General features: G+C 44.3%; 1 protein-coding gene across 1 annotated transcript in view; it reads right to left on the bottom strand.

Moving 5' to 3' along the window:
- The window catches only part of MEGF8 (multiple EGF like domains 8), a 250,951-nt gene extending 224,066 nt beyond the window's left edge, over positions 1–26,885 (bottom strand). Inside the window, exons 1-10 of the mRNA XM_078773628.1 lie at positions 26,693–26,885; positions 26,423–26,583; positions 24,133–24,351; positions 23,811–23,994; positions 15,532–15,620; positions 14,300–14,513; positions 5,663–5,843; positions 1,846–1,991; positions 1,582–1,689; positions 218–393 (exon numbers count right to left, since the gene is read on the bottom strand). Coding sequence (XP_078629754.1) covers positions 218–393; positions 1,582–1,689; positions 1,846–1,991; positions 5,663–5,843; positions 14,300–14,513; positions 15,532–15,620; positions 23,811–23,994; positions 24,133–24,351; positions 26,423–26,583; positions 26,693–26,885 — 1,671 coding nt within the window. The remainder of the gene's footprint in view (positions 1–217; positions 394–1,581; positions 1,690–1,845; positions 1,992–5,662; positions 5,844–14,299; positions 14,514–15,531; positions 15,621–23,810; positions 23,995–24,132; positions 24,352–26,422; positions 26,584–26,692) is intronic.
- Between the last annotated feature and the right edge of the window lie 1,026 nt (positions 26,886–27,911).

The raw sequence follows: 27,911 nt of genomic DNA, 5'->3' as shown, positions 1-27,911 counted from the left end.
TTGTATCAATGAGTGCAACATCTCTCGGAGGAGAAGAAATTTGTTTAGGGATTCTAAAAATCCCAAAATATATTTTGTACGTTTTGTGCTATCACCATAACTAGTACCGAGATTATATACCTTGTTCAATCAATACAGTCACGATTTATGCACAAACACATGCATACACCACATCACAAAATAATCGTTGGGTTAGCACAAGGACTCTGAGACTTACCATGGTTGGTTTCGATTCTGGAGTGTAAGCATTATCAATAACATCCACAGGTACTTTGTAAGCCACGAGGTCCCCCTGCACAAGGCCATTGTAGCCTCCAGCTACCAACATAACCTTTTCATTCATGACAGCGGCCACGTGTGAAAATCGTCCTCGAATGAGCTTGACATGGCCATCTGGAAAAAAAAAAAAAAAAAAAAAACACACACAAACATCAAATCGAGCATTGTAGGACAATGGATGAAATCAAAGGACGTTGATCGAGGAATGTAAACTACTATGGAAAAGATGAAGCTGACATTCCCTGCGTGTTAACAAGAGCATACTGCCTTCACCAGACAGACTAGCTCATCAACAACAACAACAACAACAACAACAAGCATTTATTTTAAGGCCATTTTCCCTGCGAGAGCGGGGGTCGCCTTGCGGTCCCCATGACGATCTTCTCCATCTTGCCCTATTTTCTGCATCTCCCCTTGTTAACCCCCTTGCCCGCATTTTTTCTTCCACAGACTAGCTCATCATCATCAACAACAACAACAACAACAACAACAACAACAACAACAACAAGCATTTATTTTAAGGCCATTTTCCCTGCTCGAGCGGGGGTTAGCCTTGCGGTCCCCATGACGATCTTCTCCATTTTGCCCTATTTTCTGCATCTCTCCTTGTTAACCCCCTTGCCCGCATTTTTTCTTCCACAGACTAGCTCATCATCATTAACAACAACAACAGGCATTTATTTTAAGGCCATTTCCCCTGCTGGAGTGGGGGTTAGCCTTGCGGTCCCCATGACGATCTTCTCCATGTTGCCCTATTTTCTGCATCTCTCCTTGTTAACCCCCTTGCCCGCATTTCTTCTTCCACAGACTAGCTCATCATCAACAACAACAACAACATGCATTTTAAGGCCATTTTCCCTGCAAGAGCGGGGGTTAGTCTTGCGGTCCCCATGACAATGTTCTCCATTTTGCCCTATTTTCTGCATCTCCCCTTGTTAACCCCCTTGCCCGCATTTCTTCTTCCACAGACTAGCTCATCATTGTACAGTATTTAGGACCCCGCATGCCACTGGCTGAATCATTGGCCGACAATGTTTAAAATAAGTGTTCCAGGAATTTGCTACACAAAGCCAAGTGCAACTATCATTGTGATTGAATATCTTGTAAAGATTTAAGAAGAAACATCCAAAGGAAAAATTAAGTATTGAAAAAAACAGCACTTTACAATGTGACGTGCAGCAGGTATCACTGGCAAAAGAGTCTTCCAGCTACGTCATCGGTGATTTCTCAACACAGCTCTGGACATTTGATTTGGATCGTTCGTCAATAGTTTATGTGCGTTGTAAAAATTAAAATACTTGCGTCGAGTGGTGTTGCAGTTTTCCACCCAGTAATGGCATCTGAGGTTATAAAAGTAAACTTGATCATCATAGCATTTTTCTTCTCCACTGTGTGTGTGAACATTTCCACCTGAAATTAAATAAAGTACAAAATGGGGGCCGACAGGTTCAATGAACGGTCGATTTAAATGATATTACAAAATGAAATATTCCTTGGATCATACCCTCATCGTGCATTCGTAAACAGGAATTTGCTTTCAGCAAGGATACTCAAGTATGTGCATACCATATACCACCATGTAGTCCCCCATTCGGAGTGCGGTGTGAAAAGCACGTCCGTCTGGTACACAAGGACCTTCTTGGCTTTCAAGAATCACCCAGTACTGCAGGTCCAAGTGGTAAACAAAGATATTTGCAGCACGACTGCTGAACCTGCAGAGGTACAAATATATTACATGAATGAATGTGCGCGCAGTCGCGCACGCACGCACGCACACACACACACACACACACACACACACACACACACACACACACACACACACACACACACACACACACACACACACACACACACACACACACACACACACACACCGGAGTCTGTGCAGCTGCACTGAGCAGCCGGAATGCGCACGGTAAAGAAGAAAGCCTGCACCTCCTCTTGTGAGAAAGTAGACCATTTCGCAGGAAGCCAGGGATCTGCACTATGTCAAGATGCTGAGGTGCTACCTGTCTCCATATAACCTCTGTCATGTCATAAAATGTCATTAAAATGTCATAAATGTCATAAAACCTGTCTCCAAAACTGTCTCGATAAATAAAGCTCTACATGAGAAACCTAATCCATAAAAGTAGGAGCATCGAGGAGCAAGAGTTCATTCTCTTCTGCAAAGTATATTCAATCCATGACTAGTAGGAAATGCAAGGCATGAGGGCAACATTCACGGACCAGTTAAAGATCAAGAACTCGGCCACCAGAATAGAGAAGGTACCACATCACAAGTTCGAAAAAGCAACATCAACAACTCATAGATTCCTGATTAAAGTAGAATAAAAGAAACAAGCATTCTGAGTATGCGTTGCAATACACGTCCCCTACCGGAAGTCTGTCGTCCGGAAAACTGTTGGGGAAATTACCAAGTGTTCTTTACCCACAGGTTCTGAATCGTTCCCAATCGCTAATTACCTCAGGACGGGCTCACCTGTGATTCGCGCTCGGGACTTCGATTTATACACCTTGCAGACAGGTCAGCAGAAGCACGACAAAATACGTTGTTGGTAAAGAACCTTTCGAATCGCTAAATATCAGTAATTTATTCTATTTTCCGGTTCACGATCAATGATCGATATGTATATATAATATATATGTTGCTCGGCTTGGCTCCGCCCCTCCCGAAAGCGCACGCCGTGTCGTGCTTTTGACGTCCGCGAGACGAGGCTGAGGGCGCGCGGTGCGGCTTGAGGAGAACTCTAGAATAAACAAAGTGCCATAGCTTTGTCAAAAATGATTGAAACGTCGTGAATTTCGAACCTGATCTGTAACTTATCATGAGGAAACCATGTGCCAAGTTTGAAATCATTAGCTTTAAGAGTTTAGAAAAAAAGTCCGGAAAACTGTTCTTTGCGTGACGGACTGACGGACTGACGGCGTGCAAACCTATAGTCTCCTCCGGTAGGGGACTAATAACAGTCAGGGTCAGAAGACATGTGGCAGAATATACGAGGATGGGAGCTGTGGGCTCACCGAGGGATGAACATATGGATGGTGGGGATGTGAACACAGTGGTGCAGGGGGGGGGGGGGGGGGGGCTATATGCAGCGAAGCCGGGGCTTGGAACATGGCGAGATACTAGGGACCCAGTGGTGGAGATGAGCTGTGGCGGGGCAGGGGATATGGACCCACTCCGGGAGGGGGAGCGGAACCAACCCACTGAAATGGATCGGGCATCACTTACGCAAGCAGAGAGGATGAAAACGGTGACGGTGAATGATGATCAGCAGAAAGAAGAGGCAAAATAGCAGAATGGAGGCGAGCAGGATTATGAAGAGCACCAGAGATTGAAAGAAAAGCTGGCCAAGAAAATAGAAGAAATAAGACTGACAACACTCAGAGGAAGATGACAACTCTATCGAATAGAAAACAACAAACGGAGGGAAATGCCGATCAGGAGAACCAACCGATCAATTGGTAAATTTATACCAAAATCTTGAAGGAAATCAATACTGTGTGCTTTGCAGCAGTGATGCTCCTTTCACTAAAGGGCAACAGTCAAACATTTCCGCAAGAAGAATAGACAAGGCCCCACAAACAGCTACATCTCTGCCAAATTTCGTCCGAATCCGTCCACAACTTTTTGAGATATCTTGTTCTCAAACGGACAGACAAACGCCCAAACAAACAAACAGACAGACAGACAGACAGACAGGGGTGAAAACATAACCTCCATCCACCTTTGGTGGCGGAGGTAATAATTGAAAACAATAAAATAATACTCAAGCACAATCAGATTATTCCATCGAGCATAAACATCGGAAACAAAGCATTACGACCTAATATAGTACTTCAATACAGAAAAGCAAAGACAGCATTGCTAATTGAGGTGTAAGTGTCCAGCGATCTTTGGCCAAAACAACACAGATATCAATATAAATGACCAAATTACAAGATCTCAAAAATGAATTCAGAATATCCTGGAAGCTGAAGAGTGTCGAAATTGTATCAGTGATAATGGGCGCAATGAGGGCTCGGTGACAATTCTGAAAAGAGCCCTCGGAACAAAACTTTGAGAACAAGAAACCTCCACAGCTTGGTCCATGTATTTTTTTTTTTTTTTTTTTTTTTGTATACTGAATCGAGGCTCGTTGCGATGATCTCTCGTCAGAATGGAGGTAGATACTTTGTGACCCGGCAGGACTCCATTCGACACTCAGAAACCGGCATATGGAGATAACAACCAATGACACACACACACACACACACACACACACACACACACACACACACACACACACACACACACACACACACACACACACACACACACACACGCCTTGGCCACTGCGTGAGTACCTCTACACCTGCCTCCATGCTGTCATTGTGTAAATGCAAGTCGCCATTACTGAAGTCATGAACACCTTTCCTCTTGGGCTGATCTGAATAAGGTCGTACCCCATTCATCACAGGTTGATGGAGCTAGTATCCAGAATCATTGCTGAACTCCAATCATTTGTTCCTCTCTTTACCCACCCTGGAACCACCTTCCACATTCTCTTCAATCTCATTCTTCCCTACATGTCTTCAAAACAGCTTATCACAACCACCTCATATTCAAAACCATGATAAAAAATAACCCCCATTCAAAACCATGATCTTTTCTACACCAGTTAAACCACTCTACCCCCACCAATCCCCCCTACCTCCAATTTTACATCTGTATCCATATTATTCACTTCTGAATTCTCCCCTACCCCTGCAACCCTTGTTGTCCGTCTTCATTTATTTTCTCTTCAGTCCTGCTATTGGCATTTCTCCCTTATCTTTCCACTGTTCTTTGCGTTATGTTGCGTAAGTAAGATCTGTTCTGTGTTCTAGCTCTTCCATGAGCCTTGACCTCTGTCCAAAAAAACAAGTTTGGTCTCCAAAAACGAAAAATGGTTGTTTGAAGCTGAGGATGGATGGTGCGATCTGATTGCAGGACGTGCTGATTGGTCAAAATTTGGCCATTAGTGGGCAAAATTCTACATGTTTTTCTTGAAAATACTTATTTTATAAAGTGATATTTTAAGAAACAAAAAATCTTTCCGGGATTTTTTTGACACGTGACTACAACGTAGACACAATATAATATGCGTAGCGTGTTCTCTTAACTGACAATAAGATGAAAATGACATTAAAACAACATCTTTCTCGAAACAAACACTTTGATGGTACCTTGTTGAGCATAAAATATTTCTTAGCTCATGACATATTTACCATGTCAACACAATGTATGTATGGAGTATCATACCCGTGCATGCAAAGTTATATTCGTTAGTTATGGTGAGTAATTTTAACAACCTGTATTTTCAATCACAATCCAAAAGCACGTTTGAGAGCATGCCTGGTGCTGATGGGATGGTGTCCACCATAAACAAGAAGCAGACGATCATCTGGATAAAATACCATAGAATGTCCAAGGACTGCTTTTCTTCGTCCACCCAAAGGAACAATGTGCTCCCACAGAGAAGTGCTTAAATTGAACTTGTACAGTTCTGATGAAAATTGCTGTTTTGATGTCCTTCCTGTAACCAAAACACAAAGCAAATGAAGGACACAACATCTCTGTGTGCCAAATAAAAACCTAACTGTGCCTTGCTGGGAAACAAATTATTAATAATAACAATTATTATTATAATAACAATAACTAGAACGGTACTCGGTAGAGAGCATACCTCCACCAGGTTGATTCTATGAGACCTAAACCTGAGAAATGAAAGTTGATCAAATTAGTTTTCTCCATAACAGCCCCTCTCCTCCTGTGATTACCTTCAATAATGAACCACTTGAGTCTGTGTCCTCTCTCCGTCTACTTGGGATTACAATTCAGTCGAATCTCAAGTGGGAGTCTCAAGTTCAGCCCATGAGTTCACGCGCCTCCTGACGCCTCTACATTTTGTGTAAACTCAAGAAAAATGAAGTCGCTACCGCTGATTTAATGTATATTTATACGACATTTATCTGTCCCCTTTTGGAATTTGGTTCCTCCATATGGAGTCCTAGCCTAACATTGCAACAATCGGCTGGCATTGAGAGAGTTCAGCGAAGAGGAAGAGCTGTCTGTATGATCTCCTTTCTTGAGTAACATCATCACATCGACCTACTTCTGGCTTATACTCGTACTATCACCTCCCTTGCTGCAAGGAGAACCAACATCCTCACCAACTTTGCAAAATCGCTCCGTATTTCTACCCACCATTGTTAATTCCTCCCTCCTAGACGCCAAGAATGATCCCAAATGCGGTTCAGAAACTCAAACCAGATCCACATCCCCCAAATGAGAACTCAAGAGATACAAACGTTCGAGAATTCCTACTTTGGTCCAGCTGTTACATTCACAATAGAATAATAAGGTGCAATATTATTGCTTTGCCAAAAGCCCTTATTGTCCTAAATCTGCTCTGCATTGTCAGATACTGTATTTCACTTATTCTATATTTAATTATTGAATGCTTTCAACATCTTAATGTCTGATAAATACTAATCTCTTAAATCTCTTGAATGTATTTTTTTATTACTCCGCCGGCGAAGGTGGCCGGAAGCATTATGTTTTCGGGTTGTACGTCCGTCCTTCTGGAAAACATAAAAAATGTTTTAATCGAATTGCTTATCCTAAAAATCTGAAATTGCATGCACATGATCTATGATCCATTTGGATTTAAATATTAAACTTATGACATCATAGTTCAAATGGATTGGCACCCATATTTGATTTAATCTAAAACCTTAAAAAACATCTCCCAAACCATCAAATCGATTGATTTGAAACTTTATGTGTGTCATTGACTAGGCATAGCGATTAAAAGATGATCATGAAAACATCATTGGTCACATTGTGTGGCAGCCATATTGGATTGAAGGAAAATATTAAATAATTATATCTCTGAAACCACTTACCCTATCGATGCGAAATTTTACAAATATCATCTAACACGACTGTTGCATATAGTTTGAAAATGATGATGTCGTAGGTCACGTGGTTTGCAGCCATCTTGGATAGAAAAACAACCTTATCCGATTAACACGAAACTTCACAAACGTGGTCCGCTTCCCATACATATGCAGAGTGTACATTTTTAAGGTCATATGCCACATAGTATGGCAGCCATATTAGCTTGAAAGACGATATTTTTTTAAAAATCCCTTCTCTTAAACCGCTTCACCGATCGATGTGAAACCTGTCATGGCTGGTGAAAATGTGATACTTGAAAACAGCTTAAGGGATTTAAATCAAACTTGTTTATTTTTAGGACAGTGAATGAGGGCATCTACCTTATGTGGGACTATGCAGAGGCATATTGGCGACACAGTCGCATTGCCCTAGTTTAATCTGCTTTTTTCTGATATTTATATACCTTTTAAACATGTTTGTAATTTATTCAATAATTTATCGTTATTTACATGCCTGTGGTATATTTTGAAATGTTATATACAAGTATTTATTTGCTTTTTCATTCATTGTAAATTGATTCTCTCATTTTAATGTAAACACGACCGTTTTAGTCTTCAGACTATGGTCTTGTATGTTTTTTTATGTTAATAAAACCAAGTTTAGTATTATTGTTTTCTCTGTATGCACGTGACAACTGCAGTTCAATTCCTAGTTGTCGTGTTTTGAAATATATGCAGATGATATAGTAGTTCTTTGCTTTGGACTGAACGATCAGCATAAATAGGTGAACAAAGTTCAGAAGTTATAGACTAGTGTGACCGTCATTATTTAGTTCTTTATTTCAACAAGTCAAAAGAAATGATTTTTATTTTTTTTGCCAATTAGCAGATGGCCATGATGCTTTGATATTATGCATGACTATAGTAAAGAACAAGTTTCTGAGCATAAGTATTTGGGCACAGTGGTCGATCAATTGAAATGAAGGAAGAATTCCCAAGTGTTGTCTGGTAAAGCAAACAAAAGATTGTACTTTTTAAGGAATTGAAAGAGCTTCATGTCGACAACAGCATTTTGGTTCTTTTCTTTCAGTATCAATATTCTTACATTCATTTTTACATGCACATTTGGTAATTTGTCAAAAGCGAATGTTAAGAAATTGGAAAAACCCAGGAAGATTGCCCAGCATTTAATACGAATGAAGCTTTCCTTTGTACATTGTATGAGAATGTACTGTGTGTTGAAGGTTCAAAGAATAACGGAAGACCCAACGCACTCACTTCATATTTATTTATGTTTAATCGTTCAGGCATTCGCCTTCATGCTCCACCAACCTTGTGCTGGTGTTTTAGACTTATTTGTGGCTAATTCAATTCACACATTTAATGCTAATGTGAAAAGGGTGTGATACAAACTTTTTGAATTGAATTTCCAGTGGATGAAATATTTCCATGTTTCACGTAGACAATAAAAAGAATGGGATGAAATTAAGTGAATTTTATCATTTCAATAACTCAGTGACTTATTAATGAATTACAAAGTATGAACATAAGATAAATATATTTTAAAAATTCATTTAAATCCTTTTTTCACACAAGCTTTTCATTTATTTACCATGTGAGTCAAAGAATTTTGAAATTTAGGACCATTAAAAATAACTGTAGTTTGCATAAAGATTTCTTGTAAAAGTTGGATGCTAAAAATTGGCCTGTCTTGTGGAGTAATTGTGATGTAAATTATTCTTTGCAAACATACTAGTCAACACTTTATAACTTTACAACACTTTATCACACTTTATAACTTTTTATAACTTTGTATAACTTCCTACTTCATTTTTGTGATTAATGTTAGCTCTTACACGAGCCTCAATCTTGTATACAAAAAAAACAAAAAAAACAAACACTTGTGGCAACTCATTTCTGTTTTAGTTCAAGTATCGATTGTACTGAATGAAACAAAGTATAATTCAGTCACTTGGAATACTACTTTCATAAAATAAATATTGGTAGGAGAACGTATTCAAGAATTACAACTAATTCTCATTGCCTTTTTTGGAATCAATAATATTATATCCACTTCAGTTTTTAATGAGTTGCCTAAGGTGATTATACCATCGTTTAAATAAGGCAGAATCAGTGTGGAATAGAGCATAAATAACATGGATGAAGAAAAGCACAATTTAAATTTATTAATAACACCAACATTTATTGAAATAATCCTGCGCAGGTTGTCAATATGGGTTTTCCATGACATTTTGTCAAATTTTAGACAAAGGAATTTTTTTTTTAAGTTTCTATTTACATTATCTATCATAATATCCCCTGGGAGGATAGTTATGGAATTACTAAACAACATGCAATTTACTTTCTGTAAATTAGGCGACAATTTATTCCCTTTTATCCAGCTGGAAATGGTTCTCAATTAGAAAATAAGAGTAGTGAGGAGAATACCTGGGTCTTGATGGGAGAAAGAAAATATTTGAATATATAATTGGCAAAAAGAATAAAGGAAATAGCATTAAATGTCTTGTAGAAGTCATTAATATAAATAATAAATAACAAAGGACCAAGGTCCTTTGCAGCACACCACACTTAACCAATTGCATAGCGGAATCATAGCAATTCAGAAAGACTAATTGTTTCTTTTTCTGATTCCATAATGCTTTCTATAAGAATATCATGATTAATGGTATCAAAAGTCTAAGAAAATACCAACTGTGTGAATGAATTTATCAATCATATAGGCTACTTTATAAACAAAAGGTCAAAACGGCATTTGACATGTTTTTCTCTGAAGCCAAATTGTGAGTTACAAAAATATGACTTTTTAAGAATAACAGTTCGTAAATAAACAACTTTTTCAAGATTTTTTGAGAATGAAGTTGGTAAAAATATTTGTCAGTAGATATAATAAAGATATTGCTTAACTCCTCCTGTACATTACCTTTTGTTAAAATTGGGGTCAATTTGGCTATCTTCATTTTATGAGATATTTTATCAGTTACTACAAAGAGATATCGTACTAAAATACACAATTTGGTGTCTGTCTTTCTAACTGTTTGTTTTGACCATGATACATTTGGTCGATACTTATCCAATTGCAAATAAACTTGACAGCGGGCCTAAAGGTCACATGATGGAGGTTGTAGCAATTTAACTTCCCCACACCCCTTACCCCAAGGGTCGAGGATGAACTCTGTTTAGGTGTATATCCGTATTGAGATCTCTTATCATGGCGTTTTTCCCATGTCCCCTTATAACACTGTAATATTTGTTTTTTTCAGACTGTCCCGCGACCCTGAGGAACACCCTCGTGACCCAAATGAGGGTTTGGGAACCAAGATTAAATCAAGATGAAGCGTATTTTTTCGGATGAATGTGCTATTTTATTTACCTCAGCAATCGATCCAGGAATGTTTATTTTTGGTGCAAAGAAAATCCTCATTTTTATGAGGGAATTGAACAGCATCCTCCTCATGTCATGATGTGGGCAGCAATTTCAGAAGATCGCTTGATAGGGCCATATTTTTTCAACACAAGTGTCAATCACAATGCTTATTTGAACATGCTTCAGACGTGATTTGTTCCACAACTGAGTGAGAGGTCTCGAGGCAGCAGCTATCCTGCAAAAAGATGGTGCACCAGCACATTATGCTCTCGCAGTGGGAGAATATCTCGACGACAAATTCAGTGGACGATGGATTGGACGTAAATCTGAGATAGTGTGGCCGCCTCGAAGTCCGGACTTAACAACATGTGACAACTCGCTTTGGGGCATTGTGAAAGAGGAAATTTCTCATCTCCGCCTAACAACAGTTGAAGACCCCAAAACAGCCGTCAGTGGCTGCTTTTATGAACTCCAACCCTCAACATGGAAGACGATGTCCAGAAGAACATGGAGAAAAATTCAAATTTGTGCAGAGAATGGAGGGGAGCATACAGATAAATTCTACCTAAATTCTAACTGCATGCATAGGGACTTTGTGGCCACTCAGTACCAAAATTCTCATTTTTGAGAATTTAAAAAATTCTGAAAACTCATATTTGTATATGAAGATCATATTTTTTAATGCAGAGATTTAAAGTGAATTTTGTTCTGGGGTTGTTTACTTATTTACATTCAAGAAATATCGCATCAAGGGAAGAGTAAAATGACAGGAAATGGAAGGTTCAAGTATTAGCAAAGAAGTGATTTAAAAACTAGAGCAATGTGACTGTGTAGCCAATATGCCTCCACATAGTCACACAACAGGTAGATGCCCCCATTCACCGTCCTAAAAATAAACAAGTTTGATTTAAATCCCTTCAGCTGTTTTCAAGTATTACATTTTCACCAGCCATGACAGGTTTCACATCGATAGGTGAGGCGGTTTCAGAGAAGGGATTTTTTTAAATATCAGCTTTCAAGATAATATGGCTGCCATACCATGTGACATATGACCTTAAATAATGTACACTCTGCATATGTATGGGAAGGGTATCACGTTTGTGAAGTTTCGTATTGATCGGATAAGGTTCGTTTTTCTATCCAAGATGGCTGCCAAACCACGTGACCTATGACATCATAATTTTCAAACTATATGCAACAGTGGTGTTAGATAATATTTGTAAAATTTCACATCGATAGGGTCATCCGTTTCAGAGATATCATTATTTAATATTTTCCTTCAATCCGATATGGCTGCCACACCATGAGATCAATGATGTTTTCATGATCATCTTTTAATCGCCATGCCTAGTCAATGACACACATAACGTTTTGAGTCAATCGATTTGGTGGTTTGGGAGAAGATGTTTTTTGAGGTTATAGGTTGAATCCAATATGGCTGCCAACCCATGTGACCTATGATGTCATAAAGTTAATATTTCAATCCAAATGGGTCTTAGATCATGTGCATGCAATTTCAGATTTTTAGGATAAGGAATTCGATTGAAACATTTTTGGCTGGTCTACCACTTCACCTATGATGTAATCATTATCATGCTTTTATTCCCCATTGGAAGTACTTGACAATGTGCCAAGTTTCAAATTTTTCCATTCAGCAGTTTCAGAGAAATATTTTTAAATTATTTAGGTTTAATCCAAGATGGCTGCCAGACCACATGACCTATGACATCACAATTATCATAAAAACATTCTGCATGGGTGTCACTACTACCCTGAAAGTTTTGTCTCAATTGGACACGTGGTTGCTTGAAAAACGAGGTTTAGCCCGTAGGGATGGACGGACAACCCGAAAACATAATGCCTCCGGCCACCTTCAGGGGCAGATGCATTAAAAAAAAAACAGAAAAATACATTCAGTGAGGGTAATACAACTCAATGAAACTCAATGGCATGGGACTGAGATTATAAATATTGGATAGACATATGCAGAGAGTATTTATGTCAAAAGTGCACAAGTGGATAATAAAATGTAGAAAAGGAAAGCAAATATAGAAATAAGAAAAATAAATAATAAGGAAATAAATAATAAGGAGAAAAGGAAATAAGAAAGGAAAGGAAAGTCAGTTGGAAAGCTCAAACTTGAAAAGTCTGACAAAGGTTATTTTTGCACTTTACTTATAGTGTCCAATCAGACCCAGACATTCGCGGGGGATACATTCCTGAAAAATGCCATGAAGGTTGAATCTGCGAATGTGGGCGCATTGTTTCAAAGGTAAAAGGGGGGATTTGTTCACAGCGGTTCCTGATTCACGGTAAATCCTGTGAATGTCGAGGAAAATCCCACAAATGTCGAGGAAAATCCGTGAATGTCGAGGAAAATCCCACAAATGTCGAGGAAAATCCGTGAATGTCGGGATATTGTTTCAATAGGTAAAAGGGGGACAGCCAGTTGCACTAATTGATGCGGTGGAGTGTTATCATTCTGTCCAGTAACAGGGGGATAACGTGTTACGCAGCTGGTGGGATATCCCATGAAGCAATGTTCACAGTGTGAATGGTGGGATATCCCGCGAAGCTGCTTACAGTGTGAATAGTGGGATATCCTACAAAGCAATGTTCAGAGTGTGAATGGTGGGATATCCCGCAAAGCTGCTCACAGTGCAAATAGTGGGATATCTTACAAAGCAATGTTCACAGTGTGAATGGTGGGATATCCCGCGAAGCTGCTCACAGTGCAAACAGCGGGATATCCTACAAAGCAATGTTCACAGTGTGATTGGTGGGATATCCCATGAAGCTTCTCACAGTGCAAATAGTGGAATATCCTACAAAGCAATGTTCACAGTGTCAATGGTGGGATATCCCATGAAGCTGCTCACAGTGCAAATAGTGGGATATCCTACAAAGCAATGTTCACAGTGTGAATGGTGGGATATCCCGCGAAGCTGCTCACAGTGCGAATAATGGGATACCTTACATAGCAATGTTCACAGTGTGAATGGTGGGATATCCCACGAAGCTGCTCACAGTGCAAATAGTGGGATTTCCTACAAAGCAATGTTCACAGTGTGAATGGTGGGATATCCCACAATGCTGTTCACAGTGTGAATGGCAGAACATCTTGCGAAGCTCGCCTTTTGCGCTGCTAGAATATTTTTATGTGGTCACGAAAAGCCTGGAAACGAGAAGCACAGGGCTGCGAATGTAGAAGCCAGTCATGATCACGGCTTGTGGAAGATATGTGTTTTGCATATGTCCAGTTGCTTTGTGCATGGCTGGTCGAAGGTATGGATCAAAACTGTGTTATGCTCGCAGCTCGTGTAAAAAAAAAATATTCTGCCTGCAAAAAACTGTGAATACATGGGACACAGGGCCGCGAATGTAGAAGCAGGTCACAGTTTATCAACCACAAATATGCGGAAGCCACGAATGTTGGGATCGTGAATGTCGGGGTCTGACTGTGTTGTTTTCTGTGACATTCATGTTTCACATTCTTGTTATCGTTGCTTGCATACATTGAGAAAGAAAACTTGCTTAGTTTCACTTTTGGCATTCTCATAAATGATTGGAAATGCTAATTTGGAATATTTGTGCAACAAACTTCAACAAACTATATTTCTGCCTTTCAGTGAAATATATGCAGCTTCCATGAATTTTAGTGTACACTACACGAATAAAGAACACCAAACATCTCAAACAACAAACCTCCAAAAATATAAATCGAATCATTCACAAGAGCAGCAGCATGGCTTGCCAGGCCTGGTGGTGAACCTTGGGAACCTGCCCACAACTGAGACCAATTGCCAGACTCGGGGCTATAAAACCACAGGTCACTCAGCAAGACACCATCTGCCTGGGCCCCTCCGAACAGCAGAAAGCCCTCAAGCCATGCTGACAGGCTGTGCTGGTACCGTGCTTCCTAGGAAACAAGCCAACGTTAAAGCGTGGATTGTTACTTGTTAGATACTAGTGAGGTACCCGTGCGTAGCATGGGTAGGAGACCAGAAGCAAACAGACAAGGCAGAAACGTTGAATGTTAAAGCATGAAACCAATAAATTCCACATTCCTGTAGCACCTTCAGTTGCACGTCAGACATGGACAGCAAGTTCGTGAAGGACTTCCATGAAAAACATACCCGTTCGCAAACAAACGGGTACGTTCACGTATAGAAACATCGATCGTGGGTCCATGACGAATCTGCTTATGGCGATCCGCGAATTTCACGTTTAGAAAGTAGAAACCATCACGGCATTTCGTCATTCACTTGAACTCGATATCTCTTTTTTCATTCCAAACAGCATAGCTCCAATCACAAATTAAATAACAGTAATATAAAAAATAAACTTTTAACAACATTCATGACATAAACAAATATTTAAATCCTGATATGAAGTTCCATATGGTTGGGTGAATACAATTACGAATTCAAAATCGTAATTGTATTCACTCAATTCCAATCATCAACTGATACTTTAACAAAACGATTAACATGATTAACATTTAACGATTTAACATTACGATTGAATGACGGTTGTATTGGGATATTATCAAACTTGCGCATTGCCGTCATCTGTCCACTTCCGCATTCGCGGCAGGTTCATAATTCTCATCAAAATCTAAACAGTATTTGTAGAATTTCAATAAAAGCCACATCACTGTTCATATCGGTAAATATTATTCCATCGTGTTTGGAAAAACTGGAAAATTGGAAAATTGAAAAAATTGGAAAAATTGGAAAACCAAATCGCCTATTTTACTCCAGGGAGTCCCAGGATTACCCACCCAAAATATCGTTGCGATCGGTTCAGCCGTTTTTGCGGTACCTGGGAACGGACAGACATTTGGTGATTTATAGTAAGATAATATAACTAATGGATATTACATGGACATATGCAGTGTGAAACCAGACATCATTGCAGAGAGTAGAATGCCTCACAGGTGAGATTGGTGGTGTGTAATTTTCCCACTGGTTGCTGGTGAAGTTAAACTTCACGAGATCTCCGACCACATCATTGAGTGTAAACCCTGTGAATGTATAATAAAACAGAGGTATTTATCAGAGTGACATCCCTTCAGATGGAAAGGAAATAGGCAAGCCAGAAAATTCAACGATATTTTCTTTAGAATATCTGTGATTTACAACATAAAAACAATGTAATTCAATGGTGATGCATCAGAACACTAAAGTACTACGACTAATAATAATTGTTATTGTTATTTTTGTTGTTATCATAATAAAAAATAACAGTAACAGTTGTAAACATAGTTGTTAACAGTGTTTTAGACGCCATAGTAGTAGCTGTAGTCGTAGTTAGTAGTCACAGTCATAGCCGAAGTAGTAGTCGTAGCTAATAGTCGTAGGAAGTAGCCATAGTCATAATTGTAGTCGTAGTTAGTAGTCATAGATGGTAGATGTAATCGTGATAGTAGTCGTAGTCATAATTAGTGGTCGTAGTCATAATTAGTAGTAGTTAGTAGTCATAGTAGTAGTCACTAGTAGTCATGGTAGTAGTCATGTAGTAGTAATCATAGTAGTAGTAGTAATCGTAGTAGTAGTAGTAGTAGTAGTAGTAGTAGTAGTAGTAGTAGTAGTAGTAGTAGTAGTAGTAGTAATAGTAGTAGTAGTCATGGTAGTAGTCATGTAGTAGTCATAGTAGTAGTAGTAGTAATCGTAGTAGTAGTAGTAGTAGTAGTAGTAGTAGTAGTAGTAGTAGTAGTAGTAGTAGTAGTAGTAGTAATAGTAATACTAGTAGTAGTAGTAATAGTTTGGTTAGAATGAGAGAATGGCTACTAGAGAGGTTTGCACTCAGGGTGCAAGAAAGTTCAGGTCCGCACAAGTGTTCTTCTGTGTAGTATCACTTGACTTTACCATCCTCGGCAAGTGCATGGTTGGAATTGCAAGGTAGAGCACATTTTAAAGAGAAAGCACGACAAAGCCGAATAAAGAGGAACAAAAACAGAAAAAGAGTTACCGGAGAGAAAAAAACCCTTCGACAACAATGCCTTTCTCAATCACCTAAATTGCTGCAGCCTCGGATTTCAGGAAGAGCACAGCTCTTCCATTCATTTTAGAGGCTGAAACGTTTGTACGTATCTATATATATATATATCTGTGCAGCGTCTGTCCTGTGTTGTCCTGTGTTGTGTTGTCTTGTGTTGTGTTGTCACTGAACTACTTTCTCAAACTTTTGTGAAATCGTACCAAACTTCTGGTATGCACATATCTCTCATGTCGGTATGTCCTAAGGGTATTTTTTTGAAAAAAATTCCAATTTTTTATTTATTTTTTGGGAATTTCTTTGGGAATTTTTTTTTTTCAACTTCAATTGTTTATAAAATGTGATATCACGTATATTACAAATACATTTGTGCAAAATAATTGTTTGAATTATGATTGGTTTAAACCATGACAAAACGGCAACTCGGGTACAGTCATTTATCTATATATCTACACATCTGGGCAGTGTCTGTGTTGTCACTTAACGACTCCCTCAAACTTTTGTTTCTGTGGTTGTGAAGTGTTTTTATTAACGTTGTGGTGGTTTAGAATCACGTGGTGGTGAGGTATTTTGAATTATGTGGTGGTGAGGTGTTTTTAAATCACATGGTGGTGAGGTGTTTTGATTTACGTGGTGATGAGGTATTTATAATTACATGGTGGTGAGGTGTTTTGAATTAGTTGGTGAAGAGGTGTTTTTAAATGACGTGGTGGTGAGGAGTTTTTAATTTCGTGGGTGTGAGGTGTTTTTTTTACGTGTTTTATGGCTGTGAGGTGTTTTTAATTTTGTGGTGGTGAGGTGTTTTTATTACGTGTTTTATGGCTGTGAGGTGTTTTTATTACCGGTACGTGTTTTATGGCTGTGAGGTGTTTTTATTACATGTTTTATGGCTGTGAGGTGTTTTTATTACATGTTTTATGGCTGTGAGGTGTTTTTATTATGTGTTTTATGGCTGTGAGGTGTTTTTAAATGACGTGGTGGTGAGGTGTTTTTAATTTCGTGGCTGTGAGGTGTTTTTATTGCATGTTTTATGGCTGTGAGGTGTTTTTATTACGTGTTTTATGGCTGTGAGGTGTTTTTATTACATGTTTTATGGCTGTGAGGCGTTTTTATTACGTGTTTTATGGCTGTGAGGTGTTTTTAATTTCGTGTTGGTGAGGTGTTTTTATTATGTGTTTTATGGCTGTGAGATGTTTTTAATTTCGTGGTGGTGAGGTGTTTTTAAATGACGTGGTGGTGAGGTGTTTTTAATTTCGTGGCTGTGAGGTGTTTTTATTACATGTTTTATGGCTGTGAGGTGTTTTTATTACGTGTTTTATGGCTGTGAGGCGTTTTTATTACGTGTTTTATGGCTGTGAGGTGTTTTTAATTTCGTGTTGGAGAGGTGTTTTTATTACGTGTTTTATGGCTGTGAGGTGTTTTTATTACGTGTTTTATGGCTGTGAGGTGTTTTTATTACGTGTTTTATGGCTGTGAGGTGTTTTTAATTTCGTGTTGGAGAGGTGTTTTTATTACATGTTTTATGGCTGTGAGGTGTTTTTATTACGTGTTTTATGGCTGTGAGGCGTTTTTATTACGTGTTTTATGGCTGTGAGGTGTTTTTAATTTCGTGTTGGAGAGGTGTTTTTATTATGTGTTTTATGGCTGTGAGGTGTTTTTATTACGTGTTTTATGGCTGTGAGGTGTTTTAAATTTCGTGGTGGTGAGGTGTTTTTAAATGACGTGGTGGTGAGGTGTTTTTAATTTCGTGGCTGTGAGGTGTTTTTATTACATGTTTTATGGCTGTGAGGTGTTTTTATTACGTGTTTTATGGCTGTGAGGCGTTTTTATTACGTGTTTTATGGCTGTGAGGTGTTTTTATTACATGTTTTATGGCTGTGAGGTGTTTTTATTACGTGTTTTATGGCTGTGAGGTGTTTTTATTACATGTTTTATGGCTGTGAGGCGTTTTTATTACGTGTTTTATGGCTGTGAGGTGTTTTTTTATTTCGTGTTGGTGAGGTGTTTTTATTATGTGTTTTATGGCTGTGAGGTGTTTTTAATTTTGTGGTGGTGAGGTATTTTTATAACGTATTTTATGGCTGTGAGGTGTTTTTTTATTTCGTGTTGGTGAGGTGTTTTTATTATGTGTTTTATGTCTGTGAGGCGTTTTTATTACGTGTTTTATGGCTGTGAGGTGTTTTTAATTTTGTGGTGGTGAGGTATTTTTATTACGTATTTTATGTCTGTGAGGCGTTTTTATTATGTGTTTTATGGCTGTGAGGTGTTTTTAATTTTGTGGTGGTGAGGTATTTTTATTACGTATTTTATGGCTGTGAGGTGTTTTTTTATTTCGTGTTGGTGAGGTGTTTTTATTATGTGTTTTATGTCTGTGAGGCGTTTTTATTACGTGTTTTATGGCTGTGAGGTGTTTTTAATTTTGTGGTGGTGAGGTGTTTTTATTACATGTTTTATGGCTGTGAGGTGTTTTTAATTTCGTGGTGGTGAGGTGTTTTTATTACATCGACTGTAATCTACATACCCCAAAGAGGAATGACCCTTTTTTCTGCTCTCGTAGTGTGCGGGTGTACTCATACAGATAAATGGTTAATTTTAACATGGACGATAACATGAACAATCTGCTGTCGGGAAAGATTTAAAGTTGATAGAAAAGCATGGTAGTGTGGCGGACACGAAAGCACTGACGTGGTGACATCACCCCGCACACCAAGTGGGGATGGGCCACGCCAGGGAGAGAGGCGTGGCCTCACGATATACACGGGGCGCGCAGCCCTGAGCAGCTTAGTGCTGCAGTTTGAGTACTTTCAATAAAGACTCTTTTATGACCGCGTTGTCCGCTTGCTCCTTGCGTAAGCACTAGCGCGCGCAGCATCGCGCTTTATATGATGACCTCGACGTTGGATCTGCCGTAGCGATCCTTCCGAACACGACGCCATTGCAATGGCAAACGACAAGGCAATGGCGATTAAACTTCCCGAATTTTGGGAGGCCCAGGCCGAAGTCTGGTTCGTTCAAGCCGAAGCCCAATTTCAGCTTCGGTGCCTCACCGGCGACGACACGCGCTACTGCCACGTCGTCGCCTCCCTCGGGGCCGGCACGGCCGCTCGAGTTGTGTCCATCCTTCGCCACCCACCGGACGGCCACAAGTACGAGGCACTCAAGCGGCTACTCCTAGCCACGTTCGGCCTCACGGACGACGCACGGGCTGACCGCCTCCTGGATCTCCCCGAGCTCGGCGACACGCGCCCGTCGGTCCGAATGGACCATATGCTGTCACTGTTGGGCGACGAAGCCCCCAGTTCTCTATTCCGGGCGCTTTTCCGTCGCCAACTTCCAGCGCAGGTTCGCCTCGCGTTGGCCGGGACCGGCCTAACGGAACCCCGAGCATTGGCAGCCGAGGCGGACAGGTACTTCGCGGCTTCGGATACGCGGGCGAGAGTCGGTGCGGCCGTCACGGACCTCGAGGCTGATGCTGCTGATGCTGCTGATGATGCTGATCCACAGCATCAGCTTACACAGCATATGCAGCATGCTGATACGCCCCTCGTGACTGCCGCCACGCCCCGCCCACCGCCGCGGCGAAAACCGCCACCGCGGGGAAAACCGCCAACTCCACCGGCCTGGCGGAGCCAGCCACACTCCTCCAGCTCCACCACCTGGTGCTGGTTCCACGCCAAGTTTGGCCACGAGGCTCGGCAATGTCATCCGCCATGCTCCTTCAACAGGTCGGGAAACGCCCGGGCCGGCGCTCAATAGTGGCGATGAGCGCCGGCCGTTCGAGCAGCCTGCTGTTCATAACCGACACCTTATCCGGGCGCCGTTACCTGTGCGACATGGGAGCGCAGGTGAGTGTCGTTCCCGCTGGTACGTCAGACAAGCACGCCGTGGGCGGGGGCCCCGCGCTGCTTGCCGCGAACGGGACGCCCATCCGTACGTACGGAAAACGCTGCCTCTCTCTGCGGTTCAGAGGGCAGGTTTTCCGATGGACGTTCGTCACCGCCGACGTGCCCATGGCACTGCTTGGCGCGGACTTCCTGTGCGCTAATGGGCTCCTGGTCGACGTAAAGCGCAGACGTCTTGTCCAGGCCGAGATGTTCAGCTCGCTCGCTTGTGCGCTGCCCAGCTCGTCGAGCAGCTCAATGAGCGGCTTGCCAAGCGGCTTGCCGAACGGTTCGGTTCCGGCCACGTTGATCTGTACGCTTCCGGCAGCGGATGCATTCACCCGCCTCCTCGCCGGCTTCCCGGCCCTCACGCGGCCCACCTTCTCGGCGGGGGCCGTCAAGCACGGGGTGGCCCATCACATCCCCACCGTCGGGCCACCGGTCTACGCCCGGGCACGCCGCCTCGAGCCGACGAAGCTGGCGGTGGCAAAAGCGGCGTTCGCTACCCTGGAGCGACTCGGCATCGTTCGGCGCTCAGAGAGCGCTTGGGCGTCGCCGCTGCACATCGTGCCGAAGCCCGGCGGGGGATGGCGACCGTGCGGGGACTATCGCAGTCTCAATGACGCCACCACTCCCGACCGCTACCCCATCCCCCACATTCAGGACTTTTCCGCCCGTTTGGCGGGCATGTCCTTCTTCTCGAAGGTGGACCTCATACGCGGCTACCATCAGGTCCCCGTCAGGCCGGAGGACGTCCCGAAGACGGCGGTCATCACGCCATTCAGACTCTTTGAGTTCCTGCGGATGCCCTTCGGTCTGAAGAATGCGGCTCAGGCGTTCCAGCGACTGATGGACAGCGTCCAGCGCGACTTGGATTTTGTCTACGTCTACCTGGACGATATCCTCGTCGCCAGCGCGTCCCGCGAAGAGCACCTACGCCACCTCCGCACGCTCTTCGAACGCCTGGGCCAGCATGGCCTGATTGTGAACCCCGCAAAGTGCCGGTTCGGCGCCGCCGTAATCGATTTTCTGGGGCACCGTGTCACCAGGCACGGAGCCGTCCCCCTGCCGGCCAAGGTGAAGGCGGTGAAGGGGTTTCCGCGCCCCCGCACGATCAGAGGGCTGCAGGAGTTCCTGGGCATGGTGAACTTTTACCATCGGTTCCTGCCCCGTATCGCCCAGCTCCTGCGCCCCCTGCACGAAGCTCTCCGAGGTAAGCCGGGCAAAGGCGACGTTACCTGGACCGAGCAGATGGACACGGCGTTCACGGGCGCGAAGCTCGCCTTGGCTAATGCCACCATGCTCGCGCACCCGGCGCCCGATGCACCGATCGCCCTCACCACCGATGCCTCGGACTACGCGGTGGGGGCGGTGCACGAGCAATGGGTGCGTGGAGCTTGGCAACCGCTGGCGTTCTTTAGCCGGCAGCTTCGCCCGCCCGAACGCCGTTACAGTACCTTCGACCACGAGTTGCTCGGGCTTCACTTGGCGGTCAGGCACTTCCGCCATCTGCTCGAGGGCCGTGCGTTCACGGCCTTCGTCGACCACAAGCCGCTGATCTTCACGATGGGCAAGGTCACCGAGCCGTGTTCGGCCCGGCAGCAGCGTCACCTCTCGGCCGTGTCCGAGTACACGACGGACATCTGGCACGTCGCGGGGAAGGACAACCCGGTGGCGGATTGCCTTTCCCAGGCCGTCGCCCACGCAGTCCACCTCGGCATCGACTATGCCCGGATGGCAGTGGACCAGGCCGCTGACCCTGACGTCCAGGCCTTGCGGACCGCCGTCACGGGCCTCCGCGTCACCGAGGTGCCGTTCGACGGCACGGGCGCGGCCCTCTTGTGCGACGTCTCCCTCGGGCGTCCTCGCCCCATCGTGCCCGCGGGCTGGCAGCGCCAGGTGTTTGACGCCATCCACGGCCTGTCCCACCCGGGCGCGAGGGCCTCCCAAAGGTTGATCGCCGACAAGTTCGTCTGGCATGGCCTCCGGAAGGCCGTCCGTGGCTGGGCTAGGACCTGCCACACGTGCCAGCGCGCCAAGGTGCACAGGCACACCCAGGCCCCGTTGGCCCCGTTGACGGTGCCGGAACGCCGGTTTGACCACGTCCACGTGGACCTGGTGGGACCTCTGCCCCCCTCGCGGGGTTTCACCCACGTCCTCACCATGGTGGACCGCACCACCCGGTGGCCGGAGGCCGTGCCATTGGCGTCGACGACGGCGGCGGACGTCGCGCAGGCTTTCATCGCCACCTGGGTCGCCCGGTTCGGCACCCCCTCAGACATCTCGTCCGACCGCGGCCCCCAGTTCACCTCGGAGCTCTGGGGGGCGGTCGCGCAGGGGCTCGGGGTCCGGCTGCACCGAACCACGGCCTACCACCCCCAGGCTAACGGCCTGTGTGAGCGATTTCACCGCTCATTGAAGGCCGCGCTCCGGGCCACCCTCCGCGACGGCGGCTGGGTCGACAGGCTCCCCTGGGTCCTGCTGGGCCTCCGGACGGCGCCCAAGGAGGACCTGCGTGCATCCGCGGCGGAGTTGGTCTTCGGGCAACCGCTGCGGGTGCCGGGCGAGTTCCTCCCCGACTCCACGGCACCATGGTTCCGCGGCACAGCAGCGCTCCGCTCTGCAAGAGACCGCCCAGAGGTTCGCCCCGGTGCCAACGGCATGCCACGGGCACCCACCGACGCACGTCGCCCCAGAGCTTCGCATGGCGGAGTACGTCTTCGTCCGCCACGATGCCCACCGGACACCACTGCGGCCCCCGTACGACGGGCCTTTCCGCGTGCTGGAGACCGGGGCGAAGCACTTCACCCTGGACATCGGCGGTACTCCTGACCGCATTTCTGTAGACCGCCTCAAGCCGGCCCACCTCGACGTGGACCATCCACCGCCAGTGGCCCGACCCCCGCGTCGGGGCCGCCCCCTGCGGGCGGACCCCCGGCACCCCCCAGCCCCGCCGCCACGCCGCCCCCCGGTCCTGCAGCCGGAGGCATCCCAGATGGCATCCCTGCATCCCAGACGCCGCCAGTCGCCAGGGGGCGCTTCGGCCGGGTCATCCGTTTGCCCCGCAAACTGACCCTTCAGGTGCGCGGGGATTCTGGGGGGGCGTGTGTGGCGGACACGAAAGCACTGACGTGGTGACATCATCCCGCACACCAAGTGGGGATGGGCCACGCCAGGGAGAGAGGCGTGGCCTAACGATATACACGGGGCGCGCAGCCCTGAGCAGCTTAGTGCTGCAGTTTGAGTACTTTCAATAAAGACTCTTTTATGAACCGCGTTGTCCGCTTGCTCCTTGCGTAAGCATTAGCGCACGCAGCATCGCGCTTTAGTAGTACCTCCAAAAACATATAGAGAGTTTGTGGCCTTCAGGAAAACAGCAGCAGCTCCCAGTCGAGCAGGGAAACTGCGATGGGAACCGGAAATGAGATGCCACTGATTAACACCGGAATACCCGTGCAGGTCGAGGCTGCAGTCACTCCCAATGTGCTCCCCTCCCTCACATTCGCACAGCCCTGTGTGCTGCAACAAACCAGGGAAACATCAAATCCATGTTGCCATCCACTAGACATCAGAATGCTTACTCTTTGTGTAAAACCAAGCATTTGTGAGACAAAAGAAATGCAGAGACTGCTTACACCGAGCTCTACGCTAACCTACCAAGCATTTTCCATGACCCGAGCAGGGAATATAATGGGTGGGTAAGATACAGCTGGCTGCCTCGCAGGCATCACCCACCCAGCCTGGAAGGCAAAAGCAACGGCCATCCGATAAGCACCGACCCCGGTCTGAGCAGTTCCTGTCACAGTGGCTCAGAAAGTACGAGGCAGAAAATCCTGCAAGGTTGTAGTTTGCGTCACTGAACAGGTGCATAAGCATCTACGGGGGTTGGTGTGGTTGGGGGAGGTGGTAAAGACATAGCAGGAAAGAAGTTCAACAGGTACAGATACATTCAAAGTACACCGCCCACATGCCAAATCATTAAATATCCTCCAGCGCGGTATTGCCGGGCGCCGGCAGCTCATAGAGACTGCATTGGGAGGGAGAGGTGTACAATAATTGATTGATTAATTGCATAATTAAAATCAATAAAAGATTGTCATAAAATATTTTCTTAATCAATTGGCTAATCGCATAACTAAACCACTAGTGCTTCATCCGAAGATGTAACTTTTAGAAATTTCATTAAATAAGGCATTAATAAAAAAAATTCATAATTAATTTATTAATTAGTAAATAATTAATCGATTAATTGATTCATCAATAAATCAAAAATAACCTTTTTGACAAAGTACTTGCTCACTATTGTGCCGAAATTTCAGCTTCCTAGCTCAAAGGATGGCTGAGATATCGCCCGGACAAACAAGAAAGAAAAAGAAAAACAAGAAAACGAACAACCAGAGTGAAAACTGAGTACTCCCTTTCAGCGTGCGTCATTGCCGAGCCCCCTTCGGTGCCCAGCAATGACGTTATGCAATGCCTGGGGATGGCATAGGAAAGGTACGGTGTACAATGATTGCAAATGTACTGCTCCACTGATTGCTAAAAGGTCATTTAGACATTACATACATGGCAGAGGGAACCCAAACCAAAGGAGAAAAGACAGTGGGATTGGGAGCAGTAAATAGCGCTATCTTTGTGTATATTTTGTGTCCTCCGAGTGAAAAGTGTAAAACACATCCAAAACGTACTCAAAAACTGTATTTTGTTGTGGTAATTATTTTCAGAATATTTACAGTAATTGTCACTAGCCACAAACATACACATCACCAAGTAATCTTACACATCCAGTTCCTCTTTCATAGACAGCACAAGGCTGCTGGGCTGCATCATTGGCGACAGGGTGCAGCTGCACTTCTGATGGAATGCCACCTGTAGGTTAGAGCAGCAATTTGAAATTTGTTCAGGTGCCAGCGATAACTCGTCTTCTTTCACGAGGGACACCGTAGGACCTTTAACGTCTAACAACTAATGTTGGCAGATGGGATGCCCAGTTTAATGTCCATTGAGCGGTTGGAACACACATGTTAATGGTACACACCCTGCCTGTGAAACACCGGGATGGCAGTTTATAGCTTTTGGGCCTTTTGGAAACTGAGGGACTTTCTCTCTCTCACCGCAGGCAGGTTGGTGGTCTTTCTGTCTTCTACCGACTCCTCTCCGGCCTTGCACCCCCAGCTCTCTCTGGGCTCTGTCCCCCAAATATTCCTACGGGTCGCACAAGATCTGCCTGCAACCCTCTTCTGGTGAAACTGCCAAAATCAAGACTCTCTATTCACCTTCACTCCTTCATTCCTCTTTTCTCCCGCCTCTGGAACAATCTCCCTCACTCTCTTCAATCCCACTCCTCCCTCCAGGTCTTTAAAACAGCTGTTCACCACCATATCTTGTCAAAATCACAATCCATCCATCACCATCCAACCCCATCTAAAACCTTGATCTTTTCTACCCCCGTTAAAACCCCAAATCCGCCTCTTTCAATCCCAAACTTCATTCTTAAAATTCCTAGAAGTGAATTTTCTAGTAGTGTTCATTTGCTTTATATCGTGTACCCCTCCCACCTCCCCAGCCCTCTCCCTCCCACAGATCTACCGATGTCCCTGTTCTCTTCTGTTGTTGTGCTTGTGTGCTTCCCTCTCTCTCCCCCTCTTGTCTCCCGCTCCCTTCAATGTATGTTTTGGTGTCTGTGTATGTTTTCATGTTCAATGGTTAGCTCTTACACGAGCCTCAATTCTGTAAAAAAGGAAGAAAAAAAAAGGTGTGTCGGGATTCGAACCCAGGTGGATGGATGATGCGTAACTCCAGGATGCGTACCTCGAGACAGGTTAGAGGAGAATGTGCGTACCTCTAGCCAATCCTGTGAGCCCCACACATCCACTGAAACGTGACAAGAAGCAGACAAACAATAAAATAGAAGTGCAGAATTCCATCAAATGTACTCTTGACTTACCTTCCCCGACCTTGCGACGAGCATATCTGGAAAGGTGTTTCCACTTAAACTCGCTATCAGAGGGCTGTTGTAGGATTGTCCATCATACACAAACAAAAAGTCATAGGAACACTCTGTTTCCATGGCAGTGAACTTCAGTATAATGAACTCATTCCTGGGTGCTGACAAAGGAGATCCCAAAGAAAGTGACACAAATTAGCAGTGGGTACTGAACAAAGTCAAACAATGCATGCGATCTCGATTTAATTGAATAAATGGAATAAAACAAACCTCTAATTAACCATTCGCAGCCCCCATTGGCGGAGTAGTTTCCTTTTCCATCTGTAATGTTTCCACTCGGAGCGGACAGGACGACTCGGTTGGCACGGCAGTCGCTCCCTCGCGTGGGCATGACCAGCACGAGCAGCAAAAGTAACTTCGTCCCGCTTGCTGAGTTCCACTCTTCGAGTGTAAACGCACCCATGATGCACTCACAAACACTGCGAAATCAAACGGAACAGGTAACCGCAACGTGAGACGTCACAAGATGGCACATCAACAACCGATGCTTCGGTAGCATTGTCTGACCTCCGTTCCATTTTCGTTCTGGAATGAGTCCCAAATCCGTGACAAGAGGATGGAAATCCACGGGACGAAGCGACGACCCTCCCCCATCACGATAGCTCACTGTGTTTGCTCCATCGGCATGGTTACCCTGAGCCGCTTCAGCTGCAACGACACACGTCATGCAGATGCCTTGGTGCCCATGGTCAGCAAAACTGGCAAAATGCTTCTGGGCCGCTCAACCATTGATAGCAAATCACATGCAGCTTAAAGTTAGTCGTAAGGTGTCCTTTGTTTCTACAATATGCAATAACAGGGAAACTACTGTAATTAAATAATTATTCTAACAAACTTAGGCATCTTCCCAGTATTTTGTTTATGTCAATGAATTCAATGAATTTACTCCACTCTCTGCCGCTCCATTCCTCATCCCTCAGATCGGCAGTCTGCCGCCTCCTCACTCTCTGCAGACCTGGACAAAATCACAGACTGGGCAAACAAGTGGAACATGTCTTTCAATCCTGACAAATCTCACACTCTTACGATGTCTCTCCGAAAAGACCGACTGGACAACCCTCCCATCCACTTTCTGAATAATCCTCTCCAAGAAGTTCTGTCACTCAAGATTTTGGGTCTCACTATCTGCCATGATCTTTCCTGGGAAAACCACATTTCAAATCTGGTCTCCAAAGCCAGTCGCCGACTGGGCATCCTCCGTCGTGCGAAGTCCTTCCTTGGCACACCTGAGCTCCTCACCACATACAAGGCTTTCATTCGCAGCTCAATGGAATACTGCTCTCCCCTATGGGCCGGTGCTCCTGCCTCACACCTAGCTTGGTTCCACGCGGTTGAAACCAAAGCGTTCAGAATCATTGGAATCTCCCGCGATGAAGCTATCTCTGAGGGCCTTTCACTCACTCACCGCAGGCAGGTAGGTGGTCTTTCT

This window comes from Myxine glutinosa, chromosome 3 (genome assembly GCF_964187855.1).
Source record: "Myxine glutinosa chromosome 3, kmMyxGlut1.1, whole genome shotgun sequence".
NCBI classification, from domain to species: domain Eukaryota; kingdom Metazoa; phylum Chordata; class Myxini; order Myxiniformes; family Myxinidae; genus Myxine; species Myxine glutinosa.
The sequence above is the reverse complement of the archived record's forward strand: the minus strand, read 5'-3'. Positions and strand labels throughout refer to the sequence as shown.